Source organism: Aspergillus neoniger, assembly GCF_003184625.1.
Source record: "Aspergillus neoniger CBS 115656 unplaced genomic scaffold BO87scaffold_37, whole genome shotgun sequence".
In the NCBI taxonomy this organism is placed as follows: domain Eukaryota; kingdom Fungi; phylum Ascomycota; class Eurotiomycetes; order Eurotiales; family Aspergillaceae; genus Aspergillus; species Aspergillus neoniger.
The window spans coordinates 102786-127840 of record NW_020291165.1 but is presented as its reverse complement, the minus strand read 5'-3'; the positions used below and the strand labels follow the sequence as shown (position 1 = coordinate 127840).

The following is a 25055-nucleotide window of genomic DNA, read 5'->3' as shown; positions in this document are numbered from 1 at the left end:
TTGCTCCCTGCTGACTCATCGCAGTGTTGCTCACCGCCTAGAGATTCCAGTCCCGAATTCTGCCGTAGGAAATGAGGGCGGCGAAGCAATCAGAGGAAAAAAAAAATTAGTTAGAGCTACGGAGTTAAGAAGTAGGGAATTAATGAGGGCTTTTGTTTATCAGTCATACATAACTAGGCACTTTATATACTCCGTACACAATACGGTGGACCTTTCAAAGAATTACTTTCTTATTACTGGGTGGCCTGTGGGTCTTCTTGTTCGGGGAAATAACGTAAAAGCTACAGTCACATGATTGCGCGAGAGAGCCTCATCTCAAGCTTCTTCGGAACAATGGCTTTCCGATGCCGAACAGCTTCCCATCACCATACTTGCATCCAGCCTGAAGTCACTCGCACGGCTCTCACGAACTGATTCTGCTTCATGGCATCTGAATGGATCGCTTTCGCCAGAAACTGGGGAGATTTCCCGTTTCCAGCGTCCTAAGGGCTTTTAGAGGTCCGCGGTGGTCCCTTACGTTGATCCATTATCCGCACCTGCGCTTCCGCTCTACAGTAACATCCGACGCCCTTCCCTCAGCAATTACAGCCCCAGCAGAACCCCCGCTGATCGTTCTCCGCGACTACCAAGAAGAATGCATCCAGTCGGTGCTGGAACATCTGGCTCAGGGCCATAAACGTCTAGGTGTCTCGCTTGCCACAGGCGCGGGGAAGACGGTCATCTTCACCCAATTAATCGGACGAATACCGCCGCGGAATGGTGTCCATGACAAGACACTTATCCTGGTTCACCGAAGAGAGCTAGTCGAGCAAGCTGCCCGACACTGCCGCCTTGCCTACCCCAATCGAGTTGTAGAGATTGAGATGGGTAATAGTGTCGCCTCCGGTTCTGGGGATATCATCATTGCTTCCATACGGAGTCTCACCTCCAAGGACAGGATCTCCAAATTTGATCCTAGACGTTTTAAACTTGTCTTGGTGGATGAGGCACATCATATCGTTGCACCGACGTACCGGGTTGCACTCGAACATTTCGGCCTCAATAACCCTTCGCCAGACTCGCCGGCTCTCGTCGGGGTCTCTGCCACGTTCTCACGCTTCGATGGACTCAAACTGGGTGCCGCAATCGACCATATAGTATATCATAAGGATTACATGGATATGATTGACGAAAAATGGCTGTCCAATGCCATCTTTACCACTGTTCGGTCAGAAGCAAATCTTTCACGCGTTAGGAAGGACAAATTCGGTGACTTCGCTATCAGCTCGCTCTCTGAAGCCGTCAATACCACAAGAACCAATGATATCGCCGTACGCGCATGGCTGGCTAACGCACACGATCGGAAGTCTACACTAGTATTTTGTGTCGACGTTGAACACACCAGACAGCTTACTGAGGCGTTCCGCGCACTGGGCTTTGACGCTCGGTATATCACGGCGGGAACTCCGAGGGATGTGCGCGATGAGCAGCTGCGTGCTTTCAGGAATCAGGAGTATCCCGTGCTTCTCAACTGTGGCTTATTCACAGAAGGTACAGATATTCCCAATATTGACTGCGTCCTGCTGGCGCGTCCGACGCGGTCTCGGAATCTCCTCATACAGATGATTGGACGAGGCTTACGGCTGCACCCTGGGAAGAAGGACTGCCATATAATTGACATGGTGGCTACCCTGGACACTGGTGTCCTTTCTACCCCTACACTCTTTGGACTACACCCAGACGAGCTTTTAGAAAGCGCGAGAGCAAAGGACCTGAGAGAAAAGAAGGATGCCGCAACGGGTGCCGAAGATCGCACCGATTATCCGCCAGAGACAAACACACCCGTTGAGGAACCCGACACAACCGATGACATTAAACTCACCTTCACCAAGTACGATACCATCTACGACCTCATCCATGATATGAAGTCTGAGAAACACATCCGCTCCCTCAGCCGCAACGCCTGGGTCCGCGTAGATGAGGATAAATACACACTGTCTGACTCAACAGGATGGATAACCCTTGAGAAGACTAAGAACACATCTAAAAAGGGACAAAAAGGTGATCCGCCAGCTACATACACCGTTCACCATGTGATGAAGTTCAAGTCTGCTACCGAATCGACCCAGTACACTCGACCACGTTTGATCGCTACTGCCATGGACTTTGAATCCACAGTTCGTGCCGCTGATACCTTCGCAGCATCTGAGTTTGACGAACGGTACATCTCCACCCGGCAGCCCTGGCGTCAGCATCCGGCCACTGCAGCGCAGGTAACAATGCTTAATAAAGCTAAGATTCGGAACGGACGGATTGCGCCTGGCGATTTGACCCGAGGCCAGGCCGCAGACCTGATTACGAAGCTGAAGTTTGGTGGAAAGAAGCGGTTCGCGAGCAGGCAGAAAAAACGACGGGCTGCCGATGAGAAAGCACAGGAGTTGGCCGAACTCCGGAGACGCGAACAGGTGAGGGTGGGACCTGTGGAGGGATGAGTGCTACAGCCACAGTATCAGTGAAATACAGAGTACAAGCAAACCCGACATCTGCCTCTTCAACCTCCGAAGGGTTCATACGGCACGCCTCTTCTCACTAGGCGAATTGTGGGTACTTCCGGGCTTTGAAGCCTAAGTACATGGTAGCAAACAAGCACGGCTGTGAGCAAAACACTGAAATGGCCCCGACAGCTACCGTCAGTCAGGACTTTTGCACCATCCGATCAACCATCTCGACAACACTGGAGACCGCGTTTGGCGTGAAACATCAAAGACCCTTTCTAATACAGGATAAGTCTGTTGCAATACTACTAGTGTGGAGAACGCCTGGCTAGCATAGCAGCAGCATCTTCCATCCGCAAGGGTGATCTGGGATAGAGTACCTGCACAAGACCAGTCGCGGACTTCATTCCACGAAAATACCTATACAAAACCTCTTGCAAATATATTACTCCTAGGCCTGTATCACATTGTAAATCATCAACAGTGGCCTTTTTGTATACAAATTCCTTTACTTTTTGGTATCACCCCTTGGGGTTGTTGAACCCATCACTATAATGTGTCCAGCCTGGAAAGGAGGCACATGACCAGTAAAAAGATATAAGCCTCCAATTACAGGCCCACTTCGGTTTTTTTCAGGGTGCGATCTTCGGACCAGTGAAATGACTTAATACACATATGCCCGATGTCCGCTTCCGAACTGCCCACCGTAAGCGCGATGTAAAACCCAGTGGTCCGAGGCCGGGTAACATGTGACTGGAAACAAAAGTTATCTGATCCGAGATAAGTTGCTTGGCAGGATCAGGTTTCTTAGCGAGGACCAGCTGCTGTCCTTGGGTAAGAGGTAAGAATTTGCTCGGATGGAATAAAAATGAGTCATGGAATCTCCTAGGTTGCTTTTTTCTTTTCTTATTTCTTTTTATTATTGCTGTTGTACGCAGGGGGGTTTTGGGATGGTGCGGATGCTGGTGGGGTCAATCAGATAACTTGAGTGAGACACGGTTGTTTTGGTGTGGGTGAGTGTATACGGTAAAGGGGTGACAGTTGGGTACTGAATTGACGATGTGGATTACAACTCATTTCAATACAGCTATTATATGGTACACGGTGTAACCCTAATGCACTTGCCGTATTCTTGGCCCAGCTGCCGCCGGATAGTAGGAGAATTTAGCGGGAGGAAAGGCAGTGGCAAGAGAGAGGACTAGATGTACGTAGGAATGACAAGCTGATTTTGCAGCCTTACTAGGCAGGAAGGAGGCTGTCATTAACACAGTGGCTATCCTTAAGTGCGCGCCGAATGATCCATAAATAGGCTGGAATGATATTAATATATGTGTTCAATGAGGAATGTAGAATGTCAATCATTTCAGCCAGGGCTGCTGCTGGTGCGTTACAGTACTCCATCCACCAGCTACAGCTACACTCCAGCTACCCTGCATACTAAGTTTGAACCTTGTTGCATGCAAGACCACTCCGAGTAATCCCACGAAAGCCACGTGCAAGCCGAATGGACTCTGAATACGGTTTAGGTTCGATTCATTTCAGAGCCCAAAACCCAACTGAAGTTTCAAGTTTCAGCCGAATTTCCTCCATCAATAGACAATCAGATTAGATTAGATACTCGTCGGTGGTAACTCTGGTTCAGGCTAGACTGCGCGATTATCATACGACTCGGACTACGGACTAGACTACTGTATGGTGGCAAGAACCCCAAAAAACAGCCCAGCCCTGTCCCCAACAACATATTGGCAAGAGAAAAAAAAAAGCTCTTTGCAGAACTCGCTTGCAGCTACTTGCACCAGCAAGCGGTACCCTCACCACAAAAATTCCTATTGGTCGGGGAATATGCATCTCCCATGACTCAGAGAAAATATTAACCTTGTGGAATTAATTACGACTACGTTATCCTATCCATAGCTCCTTTCGATTAAGAAGAAACTAAACTCTTCCGGATGCCTTGGTCGGACAATTTCTTGGACTTGCAGCTATCAGATCTGATTAGTCTTATCAATCAATACCCCCACTTGTTATTTACTAGTATTGTTACTAGCCGCGTACTGGGTGGTTTACTAGTGCAAACAGTGCCTTTACACACACACACAGTAAACGACCTCGCCCACATTCAGCTGATTGATAGTCCTCGGGTCGCTCTCTTCCGACACACCTGCAAATATTTAGGCTACTAAGCTAGCTAGCTGCCTGAGTAGCTATGGCAAGATACTGAAACAGCCCAAGACGCTGGTTTCGGAAATACTTGGTTCCGGTGGTAAACACGATTCTAAGAATGAGAATATTGAGGCTGTTTATGGTTAGATGATGGCTACAGTAATGAAGATTGAAAACATGGTAGTAAAGGTAGAGGAGAAGTCGAGATGAATGTATTCATTGGCAAGCCACATTATTTACTTATACGGCTAATACACTATTGTTTTCGAGGTTGTTGAATGGACTTTGGTTAGGGGAGCTTACTGCAAGCATGCTATTCATCGAGAGACTACGTGCTTATTGACCCCTACTGAGACAAAGCTAGAACACTGTCAGAAGTCTTGTGAAAGCCAAACTAACAAACACCTTTGAATGCCAAACTGCCTTTTTTTGCAAACGAATTATAACTGAATGGTATATACAAGCATGCAAGCGATTCTATATTAAAGTCTATTAAATAAATGAAAAGAATAACCGTATGTTTACTCAACGGTTTGATGCAACACATTCTCCCTATAGCTCGCCGACCGCTCCATGAGCTCCTCATGTGTTCCACGATCGACACAAACACCTGCTTCAATCAAACAGATAACATCCGCCTTGCGGATGGTCCTCAGTCGATGCGCAATTGCCACGACTGTGATACCCTTTGCTGCTCTCTCCAGACCCTCCTCCAACAACCGCTCACTCTCTGCATCCAATGCACTTGTAGACTCATCCAGAATCAACAAGCGAGGCTTGCGCACCAAGGCCCGCGCAATCGACAACCGCTGCTTCTGTCCACCCGAGAACTGGTTACCATTCGGTCCACACATTGTTTCATATCCATCTGGCAGAGCCATGATGGTATCGTGAATGTTAGCCAGCTTGCAGGCAGCTTCAATTTCTTCCTGCGTAGCAGTGTGGTTCGGGGGTGCACCGAGCCCGATGTTGAAGGCGATAGTGCCTTCGAAGAGAACGCTTTCTTGAGGTACGAGAGAGATGGAGTCGCGGAAGCTGGGAGGTCGGTTCTTCAGGTCTGTGTGGTCGATGGCGATGCTGCCAGATTGCGGGGTGTAGAGGCGTTCGATGAGGGAGATGATGGTAGACTTTCCGGCTCCGGAGGGGCCAACAAGGGCGAAGAATTTACCGGGCTGGATGTCGAGGGTGAGGCCCTTGAGGACTTGAATGTCTGGCCGGGCAGGGTAGGCGAAGTGCACGTCACGGAGTTGGATGCTGGCGGGGGTGGTGAGTTTGGGTTCAATAGTGGTGGAAGCTTCAGGATCGTGGGAAGAATTGCTATGGTCTGGTACCCGCCCTTGCATCTTGTCGGAACCGATCTCAATCAGACTAAGGATGCGGGCCATAGCAGCACGTGCGCTGGACAGTTCTGGCGCCAGTGCAAACATCTGACTCCAGAGTAGGGCGCTGACTAGCAGGGAAAACACCACAATCAGGAACTGTGTCTGCGTGTAGGTGCCATTGATGATCTGCTTCGCACCCCACCAGTAGGCGAGCGCGTTGACGAGGTTGCCCAGGAAATAGGTCATGGCCTGCCAGAGACTGGCTTGGAGAGTTACCACGAGGGTCTCCATGCGGGGTCCCTTGAGAGAGGCGCGGTAGGTTTGCAGGATATCCTGCTGGATAGACAGGGAGGAGACGGTCTTGATGGAGGTGATTGCCTCCACTCCTATGTCTACCGACTTGGTGTAGGCAGTTTCGTGCTTTTCTTCAAATTTGCCGAGCACAAGCAGCTCCATGATACCAGCACCAAGGAGCAGCGGCACTAGGGCCAGACAAACAAGGGCAATCTTCCAGGCAATGATGTGCGTGAGAATGATTGCAGCGATGAGGTTGACTGTAATGGAGAAGAGCGTTCCGATGACCGAACCGCTCAGTCCAGCCAGGGCGTTGCCATCACGTGTAATGTACGACAGCAGTAGGGCAGGGCTGCGTCCATTGGACTGGTGCCAATGCAGGTCTTGCTCGAACAGCGAGCGGAATGAAAGAACACGGACAGTGTAAACGATCTTCTCGGACACCCAACCGAAGCCGGACCAGCTGACCACGTTGGCGAAGAACTCGATTATAGCGAGGATGAAAAACATCAGTCCGTAGAAGTCACCGCGGTTGCTGATACTGGAGGCGCTGTGGCAGATGCTCAGGCTGCCGACGGTGTTACCAAAAATAACAGCCTCACCAGAAAAGGCTCCACCGACGATACTGGAACCAATCAAGGCGAGGAATATATACAGGAGGTGTGGCCGCAGTGAAGGGGCATATCCCTTAGCCAGTGCCCACAGTGACTTTTTAGGAGTCTCCAGCTCTTCCTCCTCAGCAGCCTCGTCGCCGGCTGGGGTTTCGGTTTCGGAGACCTTGGTCTCCTCCGTCTTCTCGAGGGTTTCCGGGGTGAGACTGGCCTTTTCATTCTCAGCTTCCGTCAGCGAGGTGTCGTCAGACTTGCTAATACTGTCCACGCTTGCGGAGGTGTCAGTCTTGGTGGACGAGGTTCCCAGCGTCTGCAGTTTGACTAGGTCGAAATACGCGCCCTCCTTGGCCATTAGCTCAGCGTGAGTCCCTTGCTCCAAGATTCTGCCCTTGGACATGACGATGATGTTGTCCGCGCTGGTAATTGTTGACAGTCGGTGAGCAATCGTGATCATGGTCCTGCCACTGGCAATGCCGGCGATGGCCCGCTGGATGCGCTGTTCACTGCGAGAGTCCAACGACGCCGTGGCTTCGTCCAGAATGAGGACAGCAGGGTCTTTAATCAGGGCTCGAGCTAGAGAGACGCGTTGCTTCTGACCACCACTGATGAGGCGTCCGCTAGATCCAACCATGGTGCCGTATCCATGCTGCAGTGCTGAAATGAAGGTATCCGCATCTGCCAATTTCGCAGCGTGACAGGCCATCTTGACGACCTCGACAATTTCCGCGCCGCGTTTCTCAGCGGCAGCCATAAGATCCTGGCCCTCCCGAACTTCGTGGGCAACGTCAGTCAGGTCAGAGCTCATCAGTGCCATCTTCAGGCGATCGTGATCAGTGTTGCTCGAGTTCATCAGGCCGTGGGCAATGTTCTCCAGCAGAGAGCGGTCGAGCAGGGAGGGTTCCTGCTGGACCAGACTGAGGTAGCTGCGCAAGTCGCGGACATTGACTTCACGCAGGTCGTGACCATCGAAGAGAATCTTTCCGTCCACCGGATCATACAACCGAGTGACAAGGCCGGCAATGGTAGACTTTCCACTTCCTGACAAACCGACCAAAGCCGTGTGTTTGTTGGCGGGAATCGAGAGACTGATGTTGTCAAGAACGGTAACCTCGGGACGTGACGGATACTGGAAGGTGACATTTTGAAACTCAAATCCGCCCTCCGCTTGTGAGATACGGATGCCTGACTCGCCGGTGCTGTCGATCTGGGGTTCGCGATCCATATCTTCGCGCAATTTTTCGTACGAAGCGGTAGCGGCGACAAACAAGTGGAGAAAGGGAGCGACCTGACTCAGTAGCAGAGTAGCTATGCATATGGTCAGCATTTTCTAAGGCAACAGTACAAGGTACATCAACTCACCCTCGATCAGGACAAAAATGACAGTAAAAGTGGCACCAACAGTGACACCTCCCGTGCCATTTCTGACTGAATTGGCGATATGGTGACTTCCCTTCCAGAAAGCCAGACCGTTGGCCGAATAGGCGATAAAGTACAAAATACCGGACTGGATACCCACAGCGGTGGCTTTCTTCAGACCCTCGGTTTCAGCTGACTTGAGCGCACCAGCAAACTTCTTCTCCAGGCGGGCATTGGCCCCGAAGGCCTGCACTACGACGATGTTCGACAGGGCCTCGGAAGCAATGGATGCTGCACTGGCGGCATAGTCCGACATGAGCCCAGAGTACTTCTCAATGTAATGACTGCCCACGAAGGACATCAGAAGGTAGGCTGGGATCAAGGAAAGCAGAATGGCAGCCAGCTCCCAATACTTGATAAAGGACACAATGTACGCCGTGACGAAGAAGGAGAAACTTGCGAGGGTGATGCCGACTTTCTCGGAAGTACCCGAGCGAATAGTCTGAATATCGCTGCTCAGTCGCGAGGCTACCTCACCAGGAGGCAGGTTATCGAAGAAGGAGGGTTCCTGGCGGAGGAGGTTCTTCAGGTAACGTTCACGGAGGCGCTGGGTTAGACGAGCGCCGTACAGGGTCCAGCACGTGAGGTGGCCATAGATGAGGACGAACTGGGCGATTGCCAGGTAAACGATCAGGAGAATCTCGTGGTTGATGCTGTTGGAGTCGGAGGAGGTGCTGCCTCCGCCGTTTTCTTCGGTACAGGTCACGTCATTGAAGTTGTCGAGGAGCTGACCGAAGACGATGGCGATGATGGGAAAGGGGACACCCGAACCGATGGCAAACACGATGGCGGATAGTAAGGTACCCAAATCGTACTTGGAGGGGTTACCGGCCAGCAGCAGGCGGGGATAACCCGCCAGCTTGGTGAAGACTGCCATGGCGACGAGGGTCGATGGTCGGGAAGCCTGGACAGCAGCAGAATTTCTGGCCGGCGCCGCGGTTGATTTATTGCTTCGACGACGCGGCGTTGTCAGTGCGTCATGGGCGAACAAGGCCGCTTTTCGGCTGCCAGAATACTATGAGGGGGGTTCCACAGTGGACCAGCTTCAGTTCGAGAAAAACTCAACCAGGGGTCCTGCAGACGTCCGAATGGAGGAGGGGATCATCTGCGCCATCAGGGTGGGCTAGATTGATACTACGTATTGAAAGCTCCCGTCTAGGGGAGAAGAAGGCCCAGATTAGATGGCCGGTCTCGTTACGTTACTCAACTGGGATTGCGGACATCTTGGAGGCCAAGGCTACCATTATACGGGCAGATTAACAGTGGGAATAGGAGTGGAGAGAGAGCGAAAGAGGCAGAGAGAGGGGAGGGAGGGAGGGGGCGCAATTAGTGCGATGGCCACGATGAGCCAGAGGTGGGCATCAAATCAATCCATCAAAATCCACTGTAAGACATGATACTTGCCAGACGATGAAATACTAGGGTGACGAACGGTAAGTTTACTCGGGTGGAGCCTGTAACAGAAGCTAAAGTGTAAGATACATCAGTAATTACGCCAATGTGAAGTTGCCTGAGAAAAGTGTTAGGTAAATTGGGGTTGATGCAGGCTGAGGCTTTAGCCTGTCATTCTCCACCCGTAAGAGACAATGTGTGTGACCGGTATGCAGTTGTAGCGAAAAATGTATCGTATGTACTGTATGGTATTGAAAGATGACTATCTATCTAGGGTTAGATCCTGCAGGGGATGTGGGGCCTTCGCTTCCTTTGGTCCCGCAGAAGAGAAAAACAAAAACTTTCCTGTATTTCTTCCCGGAAAAGGAAAAGAAAACAAGATGAAGACTGCAGCTTGGCGCTCCACGATGTTGCGCGGTCGGCCAATTCCAACGGAGCCACTGTTGAAGTCACATTTTCCAACTGGGGATGGAATATAACGTGGTTTCCCCCTACATTGACCATCCATGGTTGACCCAGGACCCAGTAAGCACATCCAGCCACTTGACTAAGTAGTGCGGTTGTCCCGCGATCAGATAAGCCCGACAACGGATCACTACCGCCCGTGAGGATGTCCACAGACGTGCAATCCTCCTGATTTGGCTACGCGTCGGACCATCCCAAAAGTCTGAGAGATGTTCGATTCGGCTACAGTGTTCCATATAGTCGGACATTCACCATTCCGGTCCACTGTATACTGTGGGCAGAATCCGGTCGAGAATCTTAGATAGAATTTGTGACTTTCCTATTACTTGCAGGTTGCTTTGCCAAATTGGGCATTGTCGGCCGTTGTGCCGCCCTGTCACCAGTCACGCTATCTCAATGTTGCAATACTGACTTCAATCTCCCCATGATAGTCTGCAAACGCTCGAGTTATTCGACAGTTATCCTGCTTACCAAAAGAGCTAGTAATTCAGTACAGCATGAATGAGAGAACTAACCCCCGAGTAAATGAACTGTTTTTGCTCGCCAGACAAAGAAGACGCAGCAATAGCTGATGATGTATGCATGGTTCGTGCAGGATCCCAGATTCCAGTCGTTGGATCAAAACATCCCCCTATACATTTGTTGAGGGATTCCACCTGTCTTTTGGACCCGAGCTATACTGAGGAGAATGGTTCCAACGCCATGATCGATCCGGAAAGCGCAATCAGCGATCCCCAGTTGTTTCTGTCGTCGACCAGAGTCACCTCACTGGAGTCCGAATTATCAGTGATGTCTGCTTAGGAGACACCTGAAGAGGAACCCTGGCTAGTTTTCTTCAAGCGCATTGCTGCAATACACTAAGTATAAAACAGTCCCTCGCAACCGAAGACGGTACGCCAGGCTTTGAACCGGCCATTGGAGCGTTCAAATTCAGTATGGGCTATCGTGGCCTTGATGTCGCAATCATCTATTTGTGACTGTTTTGTGTCCCCTTTACATACTTCAAATGCTCTGAATAGCTATGCGGAGTAGGTTTCAGAGCCAGACAAACCTCCGCAGACTGACTCGGGGGTGGTCCCTCTTATCCCATCTACCCTAGATAAAGCTGGGGAGTCATCGACATAGACTGGAATCATATAATACAGACCAAGTCCTCTCCAATGACACGGAATAACTAGCTAGTCCGCAAAGACACCCCATCTTAACCCAAGCACCGCATCGTTCGGCCCTCACGTCTTCCGCCCATCCTCCCACCGCTACTACTAGGGCTCACATTGTCTAAGCAAATTCCCTATTTGAGGCAGTGGATGTTGGTATTGATTCAGGTCTGTGGTCGATCTTTCCTTGTAATATCAGTCAGAAGTGCAATCCGACCATCATCTTGCACTGATGGGCGCAGGGTGCTGTCTCGTGTGTCTATGCCAATTAGTCTTGCACGCAAGCACACGCACTACCTCCCTCTTCTCTTTCTGCATCTCCTATCATTGTTCAAAAGGAGCCGACTTCTCCCATACCAATCTCGCCCAGACATGGGTACGTATTCAGGCCCTGGAAATGGCTGTTTGTAGGCGTCATTCGTAGCCTTTCCCGTCGATTTCCTCCGAAGTAGGTCTCCTGGTCTAAGATTTGCCTTCCCACGGAGTGTACATGTCTCTCGTGTTAGCGAAGTCAGTCCCAGCCCCCACACACGGCTTTCAGATCCCTCTTATCTCTCCCAGGACGAACCATATTCATCAGGGGGGCGTCGACAGGCGATTCCTATATCGCTGCCTCCAATCCATTCAAGATGCACGGCTACTCTTTGTTCCTTGATCACTTCATCCAGAGCATGCAGCAAACCTTCGGCGTGCTACATATTTCGTCCACCTACACCATATGCAGAAAGGCTCCAGCAGGGTGCAAAGCCATGGGGAGCCGTCTGTGCTTCTATTCCTCACTATCGGCCCCAACTCTGAGGTCGTCTGGACCCCGAAGCTGCTGCTTCACTTGCGAGCTATTCCTTCTCAAGTCAAAGACGCCGATGAAGTCTCGATGAAACCAACACTCGAACTACCAAATCATATTGCTCCCCCTCGACCTCGGCCTTCGCCGCTATCAATCTGCTCACATAACCCCACACCAATGCCAACGGCCTTCCAAGCACTGTGCAATTGCTATGTGCCCGCGGACTACTGATGGCACGGGCGATGCGCATTCATTGCTCAGTTAACCCTGGGGAACGTGAGTAGCGGCGACTAAAGGGGTGCGCTGAAATTGATGTTGAAGTACAACAGCGTGTCTGGTGGCCCATGGTCTCATCGACTGGTAACCTCGTCTTCATCCTCCACTGTTTCTAGAACGCCTTAATCATTTCTGCAGGTTGCTTGCCTTTCTCAACGGGCCACAGGAAGATGCCTACATCTTCCAGCGACGATATTAGTCTCATACCCACGTTATACGGATGATCGGATCATTAGTGACGCCGGTATGAGCTGTGAGTTCCCTCGAGCAGTGACAACAGCCATGTCAGCCTCAATTGCGCGAGTCGAACTTGCCTCGTTGTGTGAGACTGTTAACCGATAAGCAGTCAGTGGATTGGACCCAAGCAAATGGTGACTACGATGCTGTCCTGGGGCTTAATGCCCAGTTCAGAGACTAATTGAGGGACCTGCCTGTATCCAACACGGTCAGGTCATGTGCGAAGAGTGACCATAGCATGGCCTGGCAGCAGCTAGTTCTACACTTCAGCACGCATACACGGCTGTGCTAGCTGCACCGCCGGTTCCATTTGGAAAGCACGTCATATAATTGATATGACTATTCTAGAAAGTTGGGCTTACCGACGGCACCGATAGTCCTATATCTCCGGCTATTAATGGACGATATATGCGCGCTGGCGAGCGTAGATTCATGCCAGCTGTGGTCAACCATGGAACAATTCTGTTAACCAGTGATGTGTCTTAATATTTGACCGGTTTGTCCGGAAGAAGTGTAAGCAGCTCATCGGCTACTGGGACAATCGACATCTCATGTGAAGGGCGTCCCTTGGGTGTTATAGGCTCTGCGGGTGATCCTGCAGGGCCGGCGCTCGCTGCCAGAGACGCCAGTTGGTAGGGATAGATCATCGGGACAGGGGGCAGAGGAAAGTACTGCATCGCCTGCAGAGGGCCAAGTGGAGTCAGCTCTGGGCCGAGTTTATCAAGACAGCCGCAATTGGATTTGCAACTTGAGCGACACTCTTAGTTGATATGGACGGGACACAAAGTACCGAGCCTGCGAGCCGTCCATAGAACCGTGGGATATTTTGGCTTCTCTACACTGTCAATGTAGCGTCTTAGAGGAGCAGTCATGGGGTCGATATGATGGATCGGCGAATATGCAAAGCGCTTACGCTCGCCCATCTGGTGCTATAGCATGATCAGATATAGATTCCTTCTGTTCCTCTTTCTGCTTCCCTGTTTTGTCCCAGAACCCTACGATCCAGTGAGAACAGAGATTATGTGGTTCTCAGCAACGAATCGGAGTATGGGTATCTAAAATGAATGACAACTTCCATCGACAAGCCAGCACACTATGGGTTGGATATACTAGTATTTATCTACGTTGGAGAAGACGGGGACATCCGGCGGGAATGGTTTATAGCTAGCATGAGATTGCACCCTTCAACGTCACCCGTTGAATGCCGCTCTCCAAGTTCTTGAGCAAATTAAGATGCTTCTATGACCAACCCCAAAGAACATTTGAATTGTCAATATAGTCAAGCCGTTACCTACACGAAGACCTGGGAGGAATGCCAGCGACGGCTGCGACTTGGCGAATGAAATCTTCCATTGCATCACAGGTCGGACCATCGTCCACGTTCTGCTCCACCTATAGCTCGTATTCCCATCACCAATCAGTACCAGGATGAAGTGAGTCAAATCAAATGATCCTATATTATATCTCCTTTGATAGATATCGGGGAGCCGGTCGGCGACCAGGGCAAACAATCGGCGACCGAGACGGGCCGACAGTGCTGACTAAGTCTCCGAGCAGTGATCACGCCATCGTACTTAAACAGTGGAGCCCCGAAAACTTTGGGGAATAAAGACTACTTTGTACTAGTGGCGTGGTTATAGACTCTAGGAACGCGGGTCTCGTCCAGCTCGTGGCCATTTCCCCAAATTTCTTTGCAAAGCTTCAATTTCTGTCCTGTGCATACAGTGTATATTGCATCCCTACATTGAATCAATCAATCACACGCCAAAGATATACAACCCAAAAAAATGTTCTGCCGCAACGTCACGTCGGCAGCATTAACGGCTGGCCGTGCAGCACAGCGGACATTCGCAACCGCCGCACCCGCGAGCCCCGTGGCACGCAGCCACAAGGTGGTCGTCGTCGGCGGTGGCACGGCCGGTCTAGCCATCAGCCATCAATTGCTTCGGTCGGGCAAGTTCTCGCAAGATGACATTGCCGTCATCGATCCTTCCATGTGGCATCACTACCAACCCGGCTGGACCCTAGTCGGTGGTGGTGTCAAGACCAAGGAGGATCTGCGCCGGCCAATGCACGATCTGATCGACCCCAAGTTCAAGTTCTACAACCAGAGCGTGGGTACCTTCCTGCCGGAGAACAACTCCATCACCCTGGGCAATGGCGACAAAGTCAACTACGAACACCTGGTCGTCGCCCCTGGCATCAACATCAACTACGGCAGCGTCAAGGGTCTGCCCGAGGCTCTCGCCAACCCGGATTCCCTGGTCTCCTCTATCTACGGCTACGACACCTGCGACAAGGTCTTCTCCACCGTGCAAAAGCTGCAGAAGGGCAATGCCATCTTCACCCAACCCGCCGGTGTCATCAAGTGTGCTGGTGCCCCGCAGAAGATCCTCTGGATGGCCCTGGATTACTGGAAGCGCGCTGGTCTATACAACCCCAGCAACCCCGCCAGCTCGCCCATCAACATCAGCTTCGCCACCGGCATGCCCTCCATGTTCGCCGTCGCCAAGTACGGCGCTGCGCTCGAGGCGCTGCGCAAGGAGCGCGGCGTTGAAGGTCTCTTCCAGCACGACCTGGTCGCCATCGACGGCAACAAGGCCACCTTCGCCCGCCCTGATGGCCAGGAGCAGGTGACGAGACAGTTCGATCTCCTGCACGTTGTGCCGAAGATGGGTCCTCACGCGTTTGTCAAGGACAGTGCTCTGGCCAACGAGGCCGGCTATGTCGATGTGGACGCCGGCACTACCCGCCACACCAAGTACGCTAACGTCTGGTCCGCCGGTGATGCGTCCAGCTTGCCCACCTCTAAGACCGTGGCCGCTATCACATCCGAGGCTCCCGTTCTTGTGCACAACCTGCTGCGCTCCATGGAGGGCAAGCCGACTGATGCGGTTTATGATGGATATGCCTCTTGCCCTCTGGTTACGGAATACGGCAAGGTCCTGCTTGCCGAGTTCAAGTATGGTGGTGAGCCCAAGGAGACTTTCGGTAACTGGTTCGGTATTGACCAGGCTGTTCCTCGTCGCTCGTTCTACCATCTCAAGAAGGATTTCTTCCCTTGGGTGTACTACCAGTCCTTGGTTAAGGGTACTTGGGCGGGACCTAAGGGGTGGACAAATTAGGGTAGACGTCGGGATTTAGATGGTTATCATGTATAATACTAGTTAGCGTTATCATCAAATATTAGCGATGTGGAATTGTTAAGCAACGTGTTTACACCGTAGAGGTGGCTCTGGATTCGGGGGTACTTAGTGGGCCATTGTAAATATAGTACATGATAGATGTTAAGGTAATATCGTTTGAATGAGCAAGTTGCCATCTCTGAAGAGTACCTCCAGGGTGTTGCCCTTTAACTCTTTTCTTTCATATATTCATGTAGGATGTAGTGACAATGGTTCCTTCTATAATACATGATTATATACCATCTATATCTTCGCCGATCTAGCAGGTGCAAAATTCGATCCCAACCCCTCACCAATGCTCTCAACAATACTATCCACACTGCGTATAATCCAAGTATTCCCCTCATCACTAGCCAACCACTTCGCCCCCTCTTCAGCCTCCACATCAGCCACCCACGTCCCATCCTCAACCGCCTTCCTCAGCCCAAACACATGTGACGTCACCTGGGGGCCAACCCCCGTCTGCGCTCTCAAACAAGCGATCGCAACAACCGACGTCGCCAATCTGCCCACACTCGCCCCGGTAGTCCTTTTCGGGTCAGACAGCAGGGCCCCATAATTAGCGTTCAGAATATGGACGGGTAAGTCCGGGTGCGAGTCCGCCAGCTTATTGTAGAGCTTCTTCTCGAAGGGTCGGTATATGGAGTCCCAGAGATTCTGGCCCCTCGTACATATTTCCTGAATATTCTCGGGGTTGGGTGGGCGGGTGGGGGTTTGTGATAGTTGCGAACTGATGGATTCAGGGAGACTGGCTTTGAAGGCGTTGAGGCAGTTGATGGTCCGGGGGATGCCGTTAAAGCTGATGCATTTCAGGCCAACTTCGCGCATAAATTCTGCTGTCGCTAGGCTTTCCTTCGCGGATTGGGAGGTGCTGGCGAGTTGGTACAGCTCTGTTAGGGATTCGGGGGAGTTCATTGTCATTGTGGTGGCTGTCTATTGGGGGGGAGAGGAGAGGTTAGCTACTGCTGCTGCTGCGAGTTGAGGAGGAATTGGGAAGAGAACACCGACCGATAGAGCTAGCCATGATGATTGGGATAGGTTCTGGGACTGCGCGCCTTGTTGAATCTTTCTGTATATAGATTGGATGTTCGACGGCGCGGGGACAGTGTTGGGGCGCGCTGCCGGGGCGTTGATCAGCGCCTTGAGTTGATGGGATAGTTTGGACATTCTCTTTCTTTTGCGACTGCCACCTGGAACGTTCATCGGGGTTTGGGGGAGATGAGAATAGAGGAGGTGCAGGCGGGACGGAGTGCATATGCAAGCCGATGCGCGCTTCCCTTGTCTTATCTACTGCCTCGGCTTCCAGAACTGGCCCCGAGCACTGCCGACAAGCCCCGCCTGGGACTCTGATTGGCCAGCTGGTGGTAACGCGGTCGGAGCGGGTCAATGCCTTTTCCGGGGGGCCGCTAGGCCTGATACAGATATATAGTAGCCATGCCAGTTGTGGGATGGAGAGGTGATCAAGAGGATGGCTAGACAGTACTTTTGATGTAGCAATACGAAAACAATCATGATTCGTAAGTACTAAGCTATCCTGATGTCATAAGAACAATTCTAGTCTCATCTTATCTGTATATACTCTATACATCTGAACATAACTTATAAAAGTTTAGTGTACACCCCTTCTAGTCTACCGTAATGTAACCAATTCCTCAGCACTGGTAGGATGAATAGCCACACAGCTGTCAAAGTCCTTCTTCGTAGCGCCCATCTTCACAGCGACGCCGAAACCCTGGAGCATCTCTCCCACTCCCAGACCCAGGATGTGCAAGCCAACAACCTTCTCTTCCGGACCGGCGCAGACCAGCTTGAACTCGGTCGGGTTCTTCTTCTTCTCCTCGGCCGGCATTACGTCGTAGTACATGGCCGTGAACCGAGTGTGGTAGATCTTGATCTGATCATCGCCGTAGCGCTCACGGGCTTCGGGCTCGGTAAGACCCACGGTACCGACCTCGGGGTGAGAGAAGACCACCGTAGGGATGTTGTCATAGGAAAGCTTGGAGTCGCGAACTTCGTCAGGGCCGAAGAGACGGTTGCCAAGTTGGCGACCGGCGGCAATAGCAACTGTTTGGTATTAGTTTGGCCATGATACGTTAAGAGATGGCAGGGGACAGCATGGAGGGGGGACACATACCAGGAGTCAACTCGGCGTGACCAGTCACATCACCCAGAGCATAAACACCGTCGACACTGGTGTTCTGATATTCATCGACTTCGATGTGGCCGGACTTGTTCAGCTTAACGCCGGGGACATCGAGGTTCAGGTCCTCAACCTCGGGCAAGCGACCAACGGCCCAGAGGAGCTCGTTGACCTCCATTTCCGAACCGTCGTTGGAGATAAGCTTGAGCAGCTTGTCCTTGCCCTTACCATCGCGGATGAGCTGCACCTCCTTAAGACCAGGGTGCTTCTTGTGGATGTGGATGCCAGAGGCCTCGTAGCGCTCCGTCATAGTGTTCTGAATCATGGGGTCGAACTTGCGCAGGAACGTCTCGCCACGGATGAACATGTGCGTCTCACATCCAACGGCGCCCATGACACCGGCCAACTCCACCGCAATGTATCCCGCACCGACAACGGCAATCTTGGGAGGTAATTCCTCGATCTCGAAGAAGCCATCGCTGGTGATACCGTGCTCGGCGCCCTTGATGTCCGGGATGCTGGGCCGTCCACCGACCGCAATCAGAATGTGAGGGGCCGAGTACCGTGCCTTGGAGCCGTCCTCGAGCGTCACCTCGATGGTCTTCGGCTCGACGAAACCGGCGCGGCCGTGAATAAGATCAATGCCCTCGCGGCCCCAGTTGCGCTCGTAAATTCCGTTCAACCGCTTGATAGTGGAGTCGCGGATTTCCTTGAAGTGGCGGTAGTTCTTGTCGACATTCTCGGAGACGTCGTAGCCGTAGTGCTTGGCGACGTGGAGAGTCTCGTTGATGGAGGCGAAGTTCCAGGTCATTTTCTTGGGGACACAGCTGCAGGGATGATACTGCGTTAACGACCAGATTATCTCAAATGGAAGGGGGAAAGGAAGGAAGAAAGAAGAAAAGCATCTTACCCGACATTGACACAGGTACCTCCGGAGCGACCACTTTCCACGATCAAGGTCTTTGCGCCATACCAGCCGGCAGCTCTGCGTCCGCTACCGCTACCACCGCTACCACCACCGATGACGATGTAGTCATATTGCTTGACCTCAGTGGGGGCCATGTTGTTTGCGTCAGCAGCAGAGGAGGAGGATGAGAAATGTCTAGCGAGAGTAGAGAGACGGGATGCGACCGAAGAGGAGGAGCGGAGAGCCAGAGTGCTTTGTCGGGGAAGAATGGTGGACGGGGTGGCTGTAGCAATGCCTTTACCCTGGAGCAAAGGTGTCGCGACGATGGGAGAGGAGCGGGCGCGAATGCTAGAAGTTGGGGAGAGAAGAAGCCGGTTCTTAAGAGCCTGGGCGGGACGAGGACGGAGAGAGGGGCAGGAGAGCATGGAGTGCTGATGTGAGGGGAGAACAACAGCCACTGGCAGGCAAGGGAACTTAAAAGGTCGGAGGACGGGGCGGAGGAGGGGCTCTCAAGTAAGAAAAAAAAGCTGAGGAAGAGGAAGACGGATTGATGATTAGCTGGCCGGGGAATGGCGTCAATGACGGAAGCCCGCAATTAGTCAGTCAATCATTTTTTTTTAGTTACTTCAACGATCAATCAATTAATAAATATTTTTATTTTATATTTTTGCCCCCTCTGAATATAAGGCTCAATTATTTGAACTATGGGGTACATTAATCGGGGAATAATAATATCCGGAAGGAGAAATCATTGAATCATCCACGCTGATTCTGACGCAATGGGCGAGCTGGTAGAGGAAATACTACTTTGTAATTTGTATAATTCCCCGACTCTCGGCATGCACGTGACAGAGACGCCGGGGAAGCGATTGATAAGCAGCCAGTCAGTCTAGACTTATAGCAGAAATCGTGGGAGAAGCATCTAGTGAATTATATTATCAATCTAGTCGGATTTCAGATTCGGGATTTTATAGCTACTATCTTTAATGGGGCAGTGGCTCCAATCAATGCTATCTCGATTTTGATATAATGCTTTGCAGTGCTCTCATCCTTCCTTCCATATCATCATAACCTAGTAGTAGTAAGTTCACGAAGGGATCAATCATAACCATAATTTGGCCCGCCTTCCACATGGAAGATAGCAAGACGGGTCACCGTAAAGCTTGTTTCTCGTTCCTGCTGATCCCCATTCATGGCATCACATCCTTCATGCTTCCTAGTAGAAGTTACTTTTTCATACAGTCCTGATACCCGATTCTTGGCCGGATCATTGCCTCGGAATAAGGTAGCGTGACTGGTCGCAGGGTCAATCCTCACTCCAACCCTCGATTGAGTGGGTTCCCCCATGCAATTATGATAGACCGTCTTTTCTGTGTCACTTTCATTTACGGGCATTAAAGCCTTGCTGACCTTTCCACCCAAGTGAAAGAGATCGAAGCTTGGCTGAAGCTGGAAGAGAAGTCGCGGAAGGGCGATACTCTCCCTTTCCTCGTTTGCAGCAGGCAACTGCGTATCGCCAGAGAAGAATGCCCCCACAACTACTCTCATCGAGTCCTGGCCTTGATGTCCCAGGAGAAGAACAAGATGCGACCGATGCTCCGGATCGTCATGACGGATATGCTGTAATACATGGCCCAGATCAAACCTGTCCGTCGAGTCATGACATTTGGAAAAGACGATCGGCTTAGTCTTTCGATGCAAATCGGTTTTCTGATGAATCTCAAATGGTGGGACGAACAATGAGACTGCACGAAGAATTCCATCCCAGGTGGGGTCTAGGGATGATTCCGTCTCTAAAGTTGACAACTCAATGGGCAGGGAAGGTTGGAAAAGTGTTGCCCAAAGCTGATGGAACCGTTGCTCTAGATTTGGCTAAAGTGCGCGACATTGTTAGTCAATTTAACAAGAGTAGTAGAAAGATAGCAAAAAAGATCATTGTTACCAAGATGCCTAGAGCCTCGAGAACCAAGTTGAGGGACAGGAACTCGTCCTGGTCATGGCTGAATGATCGGGCCAGGATGTTAGCCAGTTCCTCCTTCTCTGGACTAGACTCTTCCAAGGAACCGTAATGAAAGCCGCGGCCCCAAGTCGCTTTGTAGACTCTTAGTCTCATGATCAGGCAGAGTAAATGAGCCAAGTCTTTGACCTTCATCTGAAACTGGACTGTCCTCCCTTCGAGTAAGCGTTCCGCCAGCGGCGTCAGCTTCTCGGGGGTTGCAGACAATTTGGGATGGGAAGGACATATTGTAAGCATAGCATCGATGGCATCTTCGGTAACGAGGGTGTCGAAATTAGTGACGTGTGGATGTGAAGTTAGATGAGGACTACCAATGCTGATGCTTCGAAAGATCCGATTAATCCTAACTTTGCAGTTACATTTTTCCCGAAAAGGCCCCCAGCGACGACCGAAGCCGTCGTCTTCAATCCCGAGAAGCTCCGTGCCTTGAAGAGAGAGCAGGATGAGTGCACGCTCAAAGGCTGGCAGCTCTATCTTTCTGTCGTCTGCCCCGGAGAGAGGGAAAGGATGATAGGCGTAGAAGCAGAAGCAAGACCAGAGGACATCAATAGCTGTCTCTGGGATGGTGGTATCCGGATAATTCCTAGAAAGGCAACTTTGGAAGCTCTTTTTCGTCCAGTCTGGAATGATATCCAAGTGTCTTCTTAGCTAGTATCCAGTATGGGATATCCCACTCGCTCACTGGGGTGGACTCTCGTGTGGGTAGGAGTACGTACAAGGCTGCTCCTGGGACGAGTCTTGAATGCTATGTGTGTAGAAGATGTCCCGTGGTGTCACTGTGCTGCTTTCTTCTTGGAGTAGACAGGTATGTAGCTGTGAAAGCACAGAATCTGAACAACTCTAGTCAGCACCATTCTTTCATCGTTTGACAGTACCAGCCATTTACCGACTAACCCGGTGTGGTAGTGCGAAGGAATTGATCAAGTCTCTTCTTCTGATCTCTGAAGAGTATGTTGAAGGCTACCCTATCCAAGACGGCCATCATGACTGTTGTTCTGAATGTCCCTCAGGGGAAGAGGAAGCGGTTTAACCTATAATTCCTTTCTTCATACAACAGAGTCGTAAGACTTATGGATCACCTTGGAGACAATGATTAATGAATGGGGCCAATGCGACATGGGGGCTACGGCTAAGGCGGCTGAGGCGGAGAAGTCAGCAGCTACAAATTAGATAGGTTAGTACCCAGGAGCCTCTCCACTGCATAGATAACTTGGTGCCTATCTGTTCTACTGATAGTCTACAGACCAATCATATTGGTTTATTTGCCGGCTAACCGGCTCAGCCTTGTTGCTAGACATGCACCTAGTTGGGATTTCGAGGGTTCTACCACGACTTGGCACCTTCTTAGTTCATTGCGGCTAGTTCATCTCGCAAGGCGCAACGGATAGGTTTGGCCTGATATCGTATAGTAGCAGCTCTCAATGAGGACTACATTCGAGTCGTATAGAGACTATAATAAGGCCTTTTACTGCCTCTAAGTCCAACTTCAGATCGACTGTCGGAAATTCTTATTCACATGCTTCGATTAATGACAGGACATCAAAGAGCTTACCACAAAATTTACCTCACGTCATCTTGGAAGGATCACAGAACCACTGGGCTGTGCACCCCTGCCAAGTAACGGTTGAAAGATGCCCCCATTTTGAGAAAATGATGAACGCTGTACCTTGAGGCGCTAGGCGATCCTAATAGGGGCCAAATTTATCGGAATCCTGCGGATCATCCTTAATCCCTATACAACAATGGGAAAACCCCGTGATTCTGTAACATGTCTGCTATCTAGTATCATCTATCTAAATCCAAAGTGTATTGGTTCTGCATTGGAAGTCATAATAACCTGCATGTACTTCTAGCCGGGGTCAACTAATGGATCAACCAGTCCACGCCCTGTTATCTCCAAGGACTATGGAATTAATACCAAAAGGTTTCATAATGGAACAAGTGATAATTCAGAAGCAAAGTGGACCTTGAAGCTGCCCGCCCCCAATACTCGGTGGGACCTCGCCGTCTAAACGCCTGTAGGACTCTTCAATCCAGATTAATTCTGTTGGTCCAGGATCCAGGTATAGAATGCTAGTTGATCTGACCCGTCCAAAGCCGAAAATATGACTTTACAGCCCCTAATATTCGTTCAATATGTCACTGGATAGTCCAATGCAGCGCGATACCACTCTGGTAGCTATCAAAATCGCCCCAATCCTTTCAATGCATTGCCTCGATACATAGAAGAGCGGTAAATCTATATAATTCCAGTTTGTCTGTTCCTCTTCGTTGTTCATCCATCCGTTCATTCTACTGAATAACACTCATTTACTATCAGCCATTGCTCTCATCACACTCATTCTATAGACAATTCGTTCTTTTCTTATATTGTTATTATTTATAATTCCGGAATATCCTTGCCGTCGGCCTATTTGGTGACAAAATGTGGTTCAACCTTACCACTAATCAGAAGGCCTTTGCTTTGGCTTCTTTGCTCCTAACGCCCGGTGCCTTAGCAGCTGCTATACCGCCAAGCGAAATCAACTCGGAGTTGACGACACCCTCATTTGTTGCTAATGTTCCGACGAACACACACGTCCCTACAACTGGAGCGGATGGAAGCCTAACCTCCGACCCAAATGTAGGTGTGACCTGTCGGGTGAGTACCAATGCATTTCCTTTTCTCTTCTTATTTTCCTTTTGTCGCTGTTTAGTTCTGACAAATCCAATTCCAGACCTGCCATGAAGACGGTACCCCGAAGAGCATCTGGGAAATTATTGCTTCCCAGCCAAATGCTGCTCCTAGATCCGTTGACAGGGACCCTTTCCTGACCGAGCGAGACGACGATGCGGAATCTATCACTGGCCCCCACGGGTACCAGCCTTCCACCTCTGTTGACGAAGCCTCGTCCCTGACAGAGCGGGACAACATTGATGCGAATGAAATTACTTCCGAATTTAAAGAGGAGGACACCCTAAGCGGACCTACAGATGATGAAGTTGCTCCATCCAAGACTACACGCCAGCCGACGACCGAGGTGAAACGGGCTGCAAAAGTCACCGAGGATGCCAAATACAAGAAGCTCAAGGAAGCCCTCGGGAAAACACCAGAAGTTGGCCAGGGCTATGCCATCAAAATCAGTATGTACCAGCAATTCTCCGTCCCCAGCTTGCCATCCTATCATCCCAGGTGCATAGTGCAGTAAATCTGACCGAACAATCTCATTAGGGAGTGAACGAGCTCGAGTCGCCGGCAAGAAGGTCCCCGATCATTACCTGATAGCTGCAGGCTATGTGACCGAGCAAAAAGAAGGTGGCGTCACCTATCTCAGGTTTTCCTCGGGATGCTGGGACATTCAGCTCGAGGGCAAGAAGATTGTGTTCACGGACCGTGGTGCCAGCAGCTGGTATGATTGGAGCGAGACTAAAATGGAGGTGCTCGGTAAGATTAGGTCGGGCGTGGATAACACGGAGATCGAGAGATATGGGGAACAGATTGCCGCCAAGATGAATAAGAAGGGATATAACACCCTTTTTAACAATTGTCGGGATTTTGTGCTTAAATTGTACGCTGAGATCAAGGCTTGATTGGAGGGTTTGGTGCTTGGGCTATGGTTTCGGCCGGTTATATCATGTTAAGAGGTTTTCTGTCATGCAATTAGAGTGTGATAGATAGAGGTATCTAAATGTCAAGTTGTTTTGAAGTTACTTCCAGATTCACGACCTTTCCAGCATTCAATACATGTAGCCGTGGACTAGTCCATTGTTGAGAATAATGCAGAATGATTAATCCGTTACTGTCCGGCGTTATTCAATAGCAGTAGACTGATTGATCAAGGGAGCGCGTTGTGGCCCAGGATTAATTGATACATGGGGCCTATTGCTAGTAACTAGTACATGTGAGCCACGCCAATATTGGCCAGGTGGGGGCCGGAGCATTAACAACTCAAGCCTTTGGCGCTTAGTTACTAGTAGTGCTTATTTATATACAAGGGTTTTGAATGGGGGGGCAAGGGATGCTACACACTCAACCACACATGTCCAATGTTATCTATTTATCTCCTGTTGATGAAGCTAGTCAGTTTGCTGGTAAATAATGACTAGGCTACATTTCAATTAGTATCATATTCGATATTCTGGGTCGTCCCACTATACTGTGATGTCTGCGCTAGTGACCGAGAAACTGGAAAAAAGAGATAGTTTTCAAACTTCGATATTCACTCGAGTAAT

General features: G+C 50.6%; 7 protein-coding genes across 7 annotated transcripts; 3 read left to right on the top strand and 4 right to left on the bottom strand.

Annotated features, from left to right (window-relative positions):
* Window positions 1-381: 381 nt before the first annotated feature.
* Window positions 382-2892, top strand: BO87DRAFT_379855 (DEAD/DEAH box helicase). The gene has a single exon (XM_025624164.1). The coding sequence runs from the start codon at window positions 435-437 to the stop codon at window positions 2469-2471; it is 2037 nt and encodes a 678-aa protein (XP_025475876.1). The 5' UTR covers window positions 382-434; the 3' UTR covers window positions 2472-2892.
* A 2241-nt stretch (window positions 2893-5133) lies between these two features.
* BO87DRAFT_342762 (ABC transporter ATP-binding protein) lies at window positions 5134-9157 on the bottom strand (the record flags this gene model as incomplete). Its single annotated transcript, XM_025620752.1, has 2 exons — window positions 5134-8169; window positions 8224-9157. The coding sequence occupies 2 exons, from the start codon at window positions 9155-9157 to the stop codon at window positions 5159-5161; spliced, it is 3945 nt and encodes a 1314-aa protein (XP_025475875.1). The 3' UTR covers window positions 5134-5158.
* A 5067-nt stretch (window positions 9158-14224) lies between these two features.
* Window positions 14225-15805, top strand: BO87DRAFT_379854 (NAD(P)/FAD-dependent oxidoreductase). Its single transcript, XM_025624163.1, has one exon. It carries the CDS (start codon window positions 14382-14384, stop codon window positions 15717-15719), a length of 1338 nt encoding a protein of 445 aa, XP_025475874.1. The 5' UTR covers window positions 14225-14381; the 3' UTR covers window positions 15720-15805.
* Window positions 15806-16022: 217 nt separating this feature from the next.
* On the bottom strand, window positions 16023-16946 carry BO87DRAFT_317439 (uncharacterized protein; the record flags this gene model as incomplete). Its single annotated transcript, XM_025619768.1, has 2 exons — window positions 16023-16712; window positions 16788-16946. 2 exons carry the CDS (start codon window positions 16944-16946, stop codon window positions 16023-16025), a joined length of 849 nt encoding a protein of 282 aa, XP_025475873.1.
* A 372-nt stretch (window positions 16947-17318) lies between these two features.
* Window positions 17319-19344, bottom strand: glr1 (glutathione-disulfide reductase GLR1). Its single transcript, XM_025624162.1, has 3 exons — window positions 18830-19344; window positions 17914-18746; window positions 17319-17843 (listed from the first exon to the last, which is right to left on the bottom strand). Exons 1-3 carry the CDS (start codon window positions 19249-19251, stop codon window positions 17410-17412), a joined length of 1689 nt encoding a protein of 562 aa, XP_025475872.1. The 5' UTR covers window positions 19252-19344; the 3' UTR covers window positions 17319-17409.
* Window positions 19345-19816: 472 nt separating this feature from the next.
* Window positions 19817-21825, bottom strand: BO87DRAFT_418936 (uncharacterized protein; the record flags this gene model as incomplete). Its single annotated transcript, XM_025626908.1, has 4 exons — window positions 19817-20698; window positions 20769-21463; window positions 21560-21673; window positions 21738-21825. The coding sequence occupies 4 exons, from the start codon at window positions 21823-21825 to the stop codon at window positions 19925-19927; spliced, it is 1671 nt and encodes a 556-aa protein (XP_025475871.1). The 3' UTR covers window positions 19817-19924.
* Window positions 21826-23268: 1443 nt separating this feature from the next.
* On the top strand, window positions 23269-24413 carry BO87DRAFT_342748 (uncharacterized protein; the record flags this gene model as incomplete). Its single annotated transcript, XM_025620751.1, has 3 exons — window positions 23269-23484; window positions 23561-23966; window positions 24055-24413. 3 exons carry the CDS (start codon window positions 23269-23271, stop codon window positions 24411-24413), a joined length of 981 nt encoding a protein of 326 aa, XP_025475870.1.
* Between the last annotated feature and the right edge of the window lie 642 nt (window positions 24414-25055).